This window comes from Necator americanus, chromosome III (genome assembly GCF_031761385.1).
Source record: "Necator americanus strain Aroian chromosome III, whole genome shotgun sequence".
NCBI classification, from domain to species: Eukaryota; Metazoa; Nematoda; class Chromadorea; order Rhabditida; family Ancylostomatidae; genus Necator; species Necator americanus.
In genome coordinates, this window is record NC_087373.1 from 9,126,841 (window position 1) to 9,138,506 (window position 11,666).

The following is an 11,666-nucleotide window of genomic DNA, read 5'->3' on the forward strand; positions in this document are numbered from 1 at the left end:
GCTTAGCATCCGAACCATGTCCCCGATCCTTAGGGAGTGATAATTCTACAGGATTTGACAGGATGCAAACGGATTTCTCATTGCAGATGCATGGGCACCGCGGAGAGAGGTTAAGCAGAGCAGCGAGTTGATGCAGAAGCGGGAAAATCATGGTGTAGAGCTTAGTTCGTGTGTGTGTATATATATGTGTGTGTTTGGCTGTGTGTCACGAAATTCGAAAAAGGGGGTGCGCCGGGTCCACCCGGCGTCGGATAGCCATAAAATTGGTTGCGACGGGTCCCGCGGCGTCGGATTTGTGCGCCGGTGCCAGAAAGCTCTGAGATGAATTGCGACGGATCCCGCGGCGTCGAATTGTTGTGCCCGTGTAGTGCGTGCTGTGGTGCAGTAACATCACGCAGTAATTTCGTGTCGCAGAAGGTAAATCAAATGTTGCAACCGTTTCTCAGCCGTGGCCACTGCCCGTGTTGCGTTTCAATTCTATAACTCCTCTGCGTGTCCATTTCCTCTTCTCGGTAACATTCTTCCTCCAGAAAGTGGAAACAAGGATACAAGCTGCTGCTTAAATAGTGACTTAATGTTTACGTGATCTAACGTAGAACGTTATCCTTATCAAAACAAAGATGAGGTTCATGTCATTCCATGTTAGCTCTCAGTTTAAGGACATTGCTGATCAGATTGGTCGTGTTTTACCGTGTTCGTTTTCATTGTGTTTGTAGTGATGTTTTGTATTTGTAATGTAAAATCGAATAGGATAATTTGGTAATAGAAGTGCAAAAACTTCTACGTCGGAGGGTTCGGGAGCAGAGCGAGTGCAACAAAAGTCGTTAACGGCCTGCGTTTGTTTGTTTGTATGTATCGTCGGATTGGCAGAAACCGTGCATTTGTGTGTGTGTGTCTGAGTGTGTGGTGTGTGTGGTGTATGTATGTGTGCGGTGTGCACTACGATTTTACTTCATACACATAAACTTCCATAATAGTTAATAGTACTTTGAGTTTCTTCTGTAACTGTAAGACAATTCCCAGTTGATAGTTGCCCTTATAACTTTTAATTATTACCTAATATTTACTTGGCCAAAGTTCAGATTTACAGAAATGATCATATTCATTGTTTATTAGATCTCCTTTGCCAGCGTGAGATTAGTGGTTATTTTTTGGAAAAAGTTTAATTTCATTGTACATTAACTCCTCACTGTAAATCCTTTGCTTCATTTAACTGCCTTTTTGGCTTTCACGAGAGTGGACACCCCTGTAGATCCAGCGGCAGTATCACGAGGACGAGGGCGTCCACGCATGCATGCCAATGATGCTAAGCGCAAAGAAATCATCGCGTTGCCGAGATGAGTGTAGTGCGGGAAGCACGCCCGAGCGCGAATGCGCAAAGCCAGCGAATTCGAAGACTGAATGAAAGCAGCGAAGAACGTATTATTAGACAGCTGGAGAACTCACATTGTTGTGTCCTTGCTCGAGTTGTGCAGGCGGTTTATCAGACCGAGTACTTACCCAAAACTGAACCAAAATCGAGCAACTGTGCCAAACATTGCTACGTACATTGAGCTGGTTAATAAGAACCTCTCAACACATGGAAATAACATACAATGGCAATAACACAAGATATACAACTACATGACTAACATAGTTAACATCTCTACGGCTCCAACACCTCCCCCTTAAGATGAATGCATCGCGTACGTCTTCATCTTCGGATCAGGTTGCAATCGACGAGGCGGTCGGCGTTGTCGAGCTGGTCTAGTCGTTGTCGGCGGCACGATAGTTGATGTTCGATCCTTGACATTGTCGTTGATGTCGGCGATCGTCCTTGCCATACCATGGTACCGTCGGTCTTCCTGGTTGAACGGCATCTTGGAAGCTTCAGTCCTCTCGCAGCTAACTCTCCGATGTTTTTCTCCACGCATCTGGTTAGCGTGTCTTTTCCACAAATCATCTTCTTCCGTTAGCACGTCGTACACGGCTCGTCCATAGCGATTCTTCACACGAGCAGGGATCCATTTCTCATGTCTCGGGCGGTAGTCACGCACCCACACGAGTTCTTCCTGGTGGTACAATCTCTTCTGTGCTCCATGATGACAATTGAACTGTTCTTCAATTTCCACATTGCGCGTTCCTTCTTCTTTAGCTGATTCCTTCAGCAGCGTCAATGACGTCCTCAACTGGCGCCCTAGGAACACCAACACCTCCGCTGGAGAAAGATGTCTTGGCGTTGATGCACATGGTGTTCTTCAATAGCATTGCAAAAATTCCGCGAGTTTCTCCGACATAGCGAAGGAGATCCACCATATACTATGCGAAAAATAGCTTCTTTTGTGCTACGCAAGAAGTGTAAAATGGTGAAATATATAGGAGGGTATTGACAAATTGATAACATCTCAAAAAATAATCCGCTCTTATTTTTCCTTGATTTTCCTAAGCGTACAGATATGACAATCGAAAAGAAGTAAGATAGATATGAGATCCCTTGTGTTATACCGTTGTTACAGCCATTAAAAAGGAGACATAAGCCATAAACCATCAGAATGGACGCAATATAAGATGAATGACAGGAAGACCATCAACATTGTGGTCCGGTCGCCTTCGATGAACGCTTTCAGTGAACGGTAATATGCTTTTGCGTTTTCCTGGAAATTGACCAGCTCTCCATGTAACAAGAAGAAAATGAAGTATTTCTCCTGTCCACTCTACTAAACCCCCATGATTAAGCAGAGGACAATACGGCACGGCAAGATGTTAACGTTTTCACGCTGCATCCGTTGGGGTTCCATTTCAGATTAGGCGTAAATGTTTCCATTATGATATGTTCTAGACCAAATGCCGAACTTCCAGTTATCCTGATTGTTCTATAGCTTCACCATCCTAAGGGATGGGAATGCCGCGCGGTCTGTGCAGCATAAGAGGTCAAAGAGCAGAGAGACGAGCTCGTCCACCACTTTAGTGGCGTCTGGATTTGTTCACATGTACTTCTTCAAAGATTAAAATGTCAGATCGGTTCGAGGACACTTCCGTTGTGATCTCTTACCCTTTAGTGTTCATTAAATCAGTTTTGATTGATCAAATTTCGCTCGGCGGGTATATGGGTGGTACACATCAAGTGTGACGGGCTATGGAATGTCCAGAGATGCGGTGCTTCCTTGAGGGAGTGGATCACCCTGTATTGCTAACTTCGCAGTGAGAGAATAACCTCTTCCCATCCACGCAAATTATTCAAGGTTATTCGAAGTGTACTCATTTTCTCATGGGGAACAGAACACAAAAATCATTATGCTTCACTTTCATCGAGCGAAATTATTTATTGCAAGAAAAATATTCAAGAGAATTCGGCTTGTCGACAGCGACACACCGCACAGACACTATAAAACGCCAGTTTTTTTTCGATTGAAAAGTATCAGCTAACAGATCTAATAATAAGAAACCTTTGAAGACAGAGCTCCTTTATGAGAAGAATGTTTTCATATCATTTGGGTTTTTTCGCTCCAAGCCAACTATCGATTAGAGCAGCATACTTAGTAACGTCCGTGCTGAGCTTAAAGAACATTGAATTAATGAAAATAAAATAAAAATATGTTCGAAGTTTTCGATTCTGTTGAAATGGTTGAGTGCTGACAAATAATGGGATTTTTCAATAGATTCTGATGAAGCGATATGCAAAGAGTAGAAACATTGCAAACATAATCGATTTTTTTTTGTCCTTGTAAAACCATTGTCGATTATTGAAATGTATAAAATCTAAACATTAGTGAATGGTGAAAAGGCTTCGAATACACTACCACCGTCTCGTCATATTAAAAGAACACTTCATAACAAGCACAAAATTCGACTTTTTTTCGAATCGTCGCATTGTAGATTAAAATCCTGTGCTATTTCATCCATTATTATCTACTAACCTATTTTATTTTTATGCTATATATATTGCTATAAATACTATTTTATTTTAGAGGCACAACTCAACGATGTTCAACTAACACCACAATTTTACCGCCTCCAATGCTCCGAAGAAAGCGAGGACGCCGAATGAAAATCGAAGCCAACAAATTTGGTTCTGCACAGAAATGTAGTACACAACATAGAAGATTTCAGCATTAGAACAATGTCAGCAGCACAATCTGCTCAAAATAAAGGAACTAAGCGGCCTCGAATGTTATTGAACTGTAGGATAGTATAACAAATGCAGAAGTACATAAAATCTGTTATTCAATGGTTATTTTTTTTTTGTTTTTCATAAATCAAACATGGGGTATTTTTTTTTCAAGAAATTTTTACAAGCGCCGAGTGTAGACGTGGGTGGTTCCACACTGCTTCACCGGTCGATGACTGAAAACCTTTCTAAGCCACCAGAGTCCTTCACTTCCACTAGGTCAGAAAAAAGTCAAACTCAAAAAACAAACAACCAGGCTTATCTTCTTGTTGGATTTAAAGAAAACATTGACTTCGTTCCTTCTAGCTCCCAACCCCAAGTATTTTTTAAAGGCTAGACACGTATTCAGAAAACTCGAAGATATTTTGATTTGAAGTCGAAAACAGAGGAGTACTCCGAGAAGAGATAAGTCTACATACAATACAGAAAAGGTATCCTTTTACATTAGTCAAATTTTTATAAGAATATCTGCTATATCAGGTACCTGAGCTTCTGGTTTTCCTCCGCCGCTTACCAATTTTTTGCAATCAGTTCCATAAGTCAGTACTCCAAGAAGATATGTTTTGATGCCTATTTTTGCTGTAATTCCAGTACCACTATCGCCCTGAAATTGAAAACTGAGCATAGCTACTCAATCCTAGAAGATTCACCTAAGATTGATTCATTTCGGTCATGGATCTAGGGAACAGATCTCGTAATAGTCTTTTACTTACGGAAAGTGGAGAAATGCCTGCTATTACCGCAGCGAAAAGTATTACATAGTTCAATTTCCTTCTCTTTTCTCCGAAAAAAAAATCTAAAGTGATGTTTGGTTTGGACACAATATTTCTAGGATTTCTCACTTTCTGTAGCAGAAAAATGTCCCGTGAACCCATCATGGAATATGCACCGAAGGGCCAAAGTTTCTGTATAAAACTAAGACTAAACTACTAAAACTTTGATGAAATTCTAGAGAGATCCGCTGTCTTTTGTTTCTGTTCTCTGTTTTCTCGCACACACGGTGCTTTCAAGCAAAAAAATAAATAAGTAAATAAATGAACTTTTCCTCTTTCTAGATGTAAGATGTCCCATTAATGCGAGCTATAAACAAATAAACACTTTTTTAGGCGACTTTATTAGAATGCGCACAATATAATGGATGTAAAAAATGGTTCTTAATCGGCAACAATTAAATCGACAAAAACTAATAGCCTCTCAGGATTTCATGTAGGACTTCTTGAATATTTCCATTACTTTTATGCTAACTACACATTCCACACAATCATTTACTATCCCACTGCTTAACTCTTTCTGTTCTGCTACGGTCAGATCAAAACGAGGTGATGCAGTTGCGTAGGCGACTGCGCTCGAATCGGTGCGGTTAGGATAATGGTTGGGATCGAGTGCGACCATCTTAAACTACAACGATGAGTGCCAGCAAGGATCCCCACTAAATCCTAACCGCTACGCTCAACCGCACCGCTTTGAGGGCTCCCGCTTACGCAACTGCACCGTCGTCCACGTCGTTTTGATTCGACTACAACCTTGTTTTTCATTAGATAAAAGAAATCTACCGAGTGAACCTTTTTCAAAACCCTATTTCCGAACGAACAACGACTAGCTGTATTGTTCTACTTTTCCAGGCACAATTTTATTTAGAAAAATCTATAAAGTTTAATTCAAAAAAAGTGTAAAAAAATGCAAACACCTACTTCGCAAGGGCCACTGTCTTTACGTTCAACTGTGCAGAAAGTGTCATCCAACTTTTCGGGGAAGATTTTTTTGCATTCCTTTTCAGTCATTTTCACACCTTAAACCAATAAGAACTCGAAACAACTCCAAATTGCTATTGTCTAAAGGCAGCATATCATGACGGTGTTCTGATCTCAGAGGGAAAAGGCAGTTGCATGAGCGCACATAGTTCACGACTGCGAGTATAGTGCTATGCTCAATTCTCTTACGCAAACGTTAAAACTTGGTAAGAAAAAGCTGGGTATTTGGCGTCCAAAGATCCCGTTTCCTCAACGATGCAACTTATTACGAGTAGTAAGACGAAGGGGGAATCCGCAGCGTGTGCCCTCAACTGTGCTGGTGAAACAACTCCTGGTGCTTAATTTGGTTGCATTGGTTGGATTGCTGAACTCGATGTGAGCGGCGATGGAATAGCTCACGTTTTATCGCGCAATTAATTGCATCGTAGGGAGACATTTCACGCTGAGGTTACTTCTCACCCTTTTTTCTGGCGTTCTTGGATAACTAAAAGAGAGGGTGTAGCGCAATCGGTATGGAGTTCTGACTGTGACTGCACGATCGATCGGAGGTTCGAAACCGCCACGGTGCCACCAAAACCTTTTATCCCTCCCGTAACGATGAATTGATACCAGAGTCGTCTGGGAGGATAGTAACATCAACTTGACGCATTGGGTAGCCTCGAAAGTCATGGTATAGACTAGTTACACGTTCGTAAACCTCAAACAGTTCTGAACTGAAGTGAACGCGGTAGCGCAGGCAGATTAATTGAAGCCGGACACTTTATCCTTTTTTTGTTTACTTCTCGGAATTGAGCGTGATCCCGTGATAAGCAACCCCCTACCGCCATCCTCGCGTCGAGAAAAATCCCAACACCGTCAATTTCCTGATATACTGCCTCCATCAATCACAAAATTTTACCTAACATCACTTTCTTGAGGAATGGTACCGAACTGAGATTTGTTATTGCTTAAAATATGTGTATAAATGTAATACATGTGGAAAAAACCGGTACAAGTAGGCCAAACTCACCGTCCTGGCCCCATCCAAATGAGCTCATTCTTAACGATGGATCACCTATATCGATCTTCTTGTTCATGTGAGGAAGACAAATATGATGGATATGTTCAGGAACGTCACGAGTTAGCTCAAGAATAGCGAAGTCATGTGTAAAGTCACTTCCATACTCGAAATAACTTCTATAAGATATTCTGAAAAAACAAGGAATTCATTTCTAAATATTACAATCTTTTTTCATTTTAGAGGGGAAAATGGTGTCTAGTTCAAAAATTTGAAAAGTTTCTCTAAAGTTTTGGGATTTGTTTCCTTTAAAAGGTATATTATGTGCATCAACTCTCTTAAGGATCAGTTCCGCTTAAATCCGCATGGAGAATGGATTACAAGAAACAAAAAAGTGTTCTTTTATGATGAAATCCTTTACTCGAAGGGAATACAGAAAAAAAAAAGCTGTTGCTTCACTGAGTCTCTACATTTCACTTTTAGTCCACTTTCCCGGGTTTCATATCCTCAATTCGTGGGTTCAAATTGTCTATTCGTTAAGTAATCTGCTGCCTCTAGGACTCATTATGCTCCTGGATATTTTTCTTTGCCATTTTTACTACTGTTCAGAGAAAGATGAGCGCACGATGCCTGATTCCAACTCAAAAGAAACCAACAATCCAAACAAAATTTGTTGAATGCAATTCTAAACTATCAAATTTCTCGAGTTTCCTAAGCGTACACAACCATTTTCGCTGTACTTCTGGATGTAAAAAGTCAGGAAAAGGAGGATAGATAACATTATTCATCCTCATTATCAAGCTCTTTCCAGGTTATTCGCCGCGAACACGACAATATTTATACAGTAACCGTCGGAGTCTTTTTCATACCGTAATTTAAATCCAGTAGTACTCTCCTTAGTTTAAGCTCACCTTTTAGCGCGGATCCCGAGAATATTATCTTCTTCACCACATTTGTATTTTTTGTCGGGTTTCAGACAAGTACCACCGACCCCAACAATGATGTCAGCCAGAACGTCTTCCTCAGAACGCATGTTTTTAAGGCTACAAATCCAGATCTATTTTAAAAAAATTCAAAGAAATAGATGACTGTCAAACAATCTTCACTCAAATATAAGAACAAAACAAAATCAAGCTTGGTAAGTGGAGATTTTTGTGATCATCCTTAGCAACTTGCCTTACAGTGCCATTCGGGTTCTTCACGAAACAATGAGCAGCTGTGATTACGTGCCGCCTTGATATAAGCGTCGCACCACATGATACTGCAACGAAAAAAAAAATGGAAATCACATTTGAAATATTCGAAATTAGCAGCTGGTTCACACTTACTGTTCGCCCTAAACAGAATAATCGCAGCCCACGGCAGTTCATCCTTCGCAGCTCTCTCACCTCCCATCACCTGGAACGAACTAATTTGTCACATTCTTTATATCATTTTATTTTTATTTTCACAACATTTCTATGTCATCTTCATTTTTTTCGCCTGTGTTACGTGCAGCCGGGTGCCTCCAACTTTTTCATTTTACCTTTTTCTTTCATTTTTTCTTTCATCCTCGTTTGTCTACGTGAGCAAAGTTGAGATCTCTGTCTTTTCTTTGTATTTAATTCTACAAACTATGGCTATGAGAGATCCCGCCTGGATCAGTCAGTAGTGCTTTCGTTTCCGCGTTTTCTCTTCTATCCTATAACGTTCATATTGAAGGTCCTTACCGAGCAACAGATGAGCAGAATATAGGACTAATTATTACAAAAAAAAAGAAATCTAGAGCATTCCATTGGAAAATGAATATTTGCTCCGACATGGTAGCCGGAAATTCCATTGGAATTCGAATTCGCTGTTGTTTTAACAACAATAGCAAGAAAAGGTTACACAATTTTTTCTCACTCATTTCAACTCCACACTGTAATCGTTTTAATTTTTAGGTGATTTAAATCTTCCGCATCTATGAAAAACCGCTACGAAAAATAGTTGAGTTTTTACCGTACTTCCAAGGGAAAGAAAAAGACTCGACTGATGTCTGTATTTCCTGAACATTTCATGACTTTCAATTTAAGTCGATTACCAATAAGATCCTGACATACGAAATGTTAAGGAGCAAAAACTATCCTTTTTTGCGCGTGGAAAAAGTAGTGCTTATAGTTTACATTTGTAGAACTTCATAATTTCTTTGTGTTGTGTTGTTACTGCTGTTGGACACCTATTTACCCTCGTGGTTGCCCTCTTTTTACCGGTTAGGTTGATGCGTAAGTTCTATGGTTATGCGTATTTTTTAGTTGTGTTTTTATGCTCGATCATTTGAAGATTGTTTCAAGTCTCTTTCCAGTTTTTCCTAGGATCAGGGACCGGACAAGATGCCCGAGAATTGAAGTCGAGCGAATGATGGGAACGGTGCACACGGTCGATCTCCAGACCTCTCCGTTTTTAAAATATTCACAAGAGACTTATGCGTGAGCCTAATACTTATTTCCCTTTTAAAAAAATAATATCAGACAACATCGAGCATTAGGCCTGGTTCGTAGTGATTCACTGCTGTTCACAAATTTCTGCGCTAAATTTTAAAACCAATGGTATGAAAACTGTTGGAAACCTTTGTTCGCATCGGATCGTTCTCGTCCTCTTCGGTCTCATCGCCAGCAGTAGGACTATAGTCCGCAGAATAGTCTTTATCAATGTCTCTCTTCACAATCTTGTTTACATCATTTCCAACGACTTTTCTTTTTTCTCTAAAATGAACTTTCTTTGAATTTCTAGTATTGGTTTGAATATGAAGGCTGGACCAATTGAAGATCACCCAAAAGTTTAAGGGGAATTAGGGGGATTTTTTTACACCTACGTTTCGGCGTTATCGCCTTCTTCGGGACCTGGAAAAATCAAAGCCATTAGTGATTTATTTTCTCAAGCGCCCTATCACTTCATTGAGAGAATTCAAACGGTAGGCAAACTCAAACAGCAACACGTTGGCTAGTGCTTACCACATTAGCTTGACTTGGTAAGGCAAAAGACCACCACGTGCCACAAGTACGAGTCACAAGGGTCCCGTCAGGTTCTTATGAATAACCCTTCCGTCAGGTCCCTATAAAATCCTTGTGACTCGTAGTTGTGGTACGTGGTGGTCAGTTGCGTTACGAAGTCTAGCTAATGAGGTAAGCACTAGCCAGTGTGTTGCTGTTTGTTTGCCTACCGTTTGGATGCTTTATGTAGGTGATAAGGTGCTTGAGAGAACAAATCACTAATGGCTTTGATTTTTCCAGGCTCTGACGAAGGCGAAAACGCCGAAAGATTAGCTGTTGATAAATATCAATACAAATCTTGGCCATAGCTTAAGCAAATCAATAAAAGAGAGCTACGTTTTTAACATTCAAGGACAGTCGAACGTGGGAAATAGGAAGGAATAGTCTAAAGTAGCTTTAAAGACATCGTCCGGAAGACATTTTCGATCTCGTATTCCTTATTCTAATAGGTAAAACTTAAAAGTTAAAAAAGGCAGGAAAATGCAAAACAGCAACTACAATTCGATTGAAGAGAGTCCTTATTATTCCCCGACGAGATAACTCTTTACACTCATACTAGTGAAGAAATAAGAGGAGTAAGGTAGATGTCCTTATTCTCATCTTGCAGTTTCATTCGAAAAAAACATCTTAACTCCACTTTAGTGTATCTTAGAGGAAAGAGTAGAAGAAGTCATCCTTATGGATGTAAAGAGTTGCCTCGTCAGGTGAACTGAGCCCCATTGCAACAGTTGGAGTCACTGCTCATTTCCCATGTGATTTACAATTTACGTCCTAATTCCTATCTACATGTATCGTCAAGATTGAAAATCTCTCCGTTTTCTGCTTTTAAAATCGTTTTTGTGACTCACGTTCTCAATTTACCCTTGAAGCCACGTCCAGGTAGACCGCATGTTATCGGATCTGAATTTAAGAAGTGGAATGTAGTCCGTCAGTTACTGTAGCGAAGTCATCAACAAAAATTCCCCACCGTAGACAACTTGGGCGATCAAAGATTGCACTGTAGTTATTAGAAACGCAGAAAATAAAATGCACAATAGAAACCTCATGGAGAATTTCCACTTCCAATTTCTATTCAACCTACAACAGTTCTCATTCAAAACCATGCCACTTCTTCTCAGTTAATTAGAAAATCGTTCATGAAGAACACATCCAACAGAAAAAAAAGCATTAATTAATGGGATAATAAGTGATCTTCGGAAGTGAAGCACAAGATCAATTAATTTTTTACGGAAATATGAACGGATAATCATAAAGAAAGAATCGTACACGGAAATAAAACGTGCTCTCTTCTTTCCTCACGTCTGGGGTCTCATTAGTTTTTGACCTTTCATCAGCTGTAGTTTTTTTTTAACTTTTACTATATTTATTCTACATGTGGCATTGCCTTCTCTTTAAAAACTATCCTGTCTTCCTCCCTCAGTGAAAAGGAGTAGTTATATCTTTTGGTCCAGGCAATTTTGAGAACACATGATCTCACGGAATAACACAATGCATCACAATTTCAGAACCTGAAGTATTCACCGCCTCAAGCAGCTGGCGAGGACCATCCGTTTTGTCAATGGAGCTGTTCGGGATTCAAGTTACAGGATTCGAAAATGAAATGTTCGAATTTTGCCCATTTAAAGTCGAAAGTTTTGCTCCTCACCGTAATCTACGACACCGGATAGGCGCACCCCACTTGAAACCCCAGATTCGTTGGATGATGCCTTTAAAAAACACATTAAAAGTATTGAAACGTCTTTAAAAGCTATTATAAGAAA

The 11,666-nt window shown here is 40.2% G+C and overlaps 2 protein-coding genes across 3 annotated transcripts; both read right to left on the minus strand.

Moving 5' to 3' along the window:
- Positions 1 to 1,667: 1,667 nt before the first annotated feature.
- RB195_009042 (uncharacterized protein) lies at positions 1,668 to 3,045 on the minus strand (the record flags this gene model as incomplete). The annotated part of the gene is made up of 2 exons (XM_064195855.1): positions 1,668 to 2,235; positions 3,032 to 3,045. The coding sequence occupies 2 exons, from the start codon at positions 3,043 to 3,045 to the stop codon at positions 1,668 to 1,670; spliced, it is 582 nt and encodes a 193-aa protein (XP_064047001.1).
- On the minus strand, positions 1,668 to 10,952 carry RB195_009043 (uncharacterized protein; the record flags this gene model as incomplete). 2 transcript variants are annotated; one of them, XM_064195857.1, is made up of 14 exons in its annotated part: positions 1,668 to 2,197; positions 3,353 to 3,362; positions 3,426 to 3,442; positions 3,496 to 3,535; positions 4,632 to 4,751; positions 5,839 to 5,936; positions 6,797 to 6,844; positions 6,908 to 7,086; positions 7,807 to 7,938; positions 8,072 to 8,156; positions 8,224 to 8,293; positions 9,483 to 9,618; positions 10,755 to 10,806; positions 10,874 to 10,952. In XM_064195857.1, the coding sequence occupies 14 exons, from the start codon at positions 10,950 to 10,952 to the stop codon at positions 1,668 to 1,670; spliced, it is 1,596 nt and encodes a 531-aa protein (XP_064047000.1). The 2 variants fall into 2 exon arrangements, with proteins under 2 accessions (XP_064047000.1, XP_064047002.1); XM_064195856.1 differs by lacking the exons at positions 1,668 to 2,197; positions 3,353 to 3,362; positions 3,426 to 3,442 and having other exon boundaries at positions 3,467 to 3,535.
- Between the last annotated feature and the right edge of the window lie 714 nt (positions 10,953 to 11,666).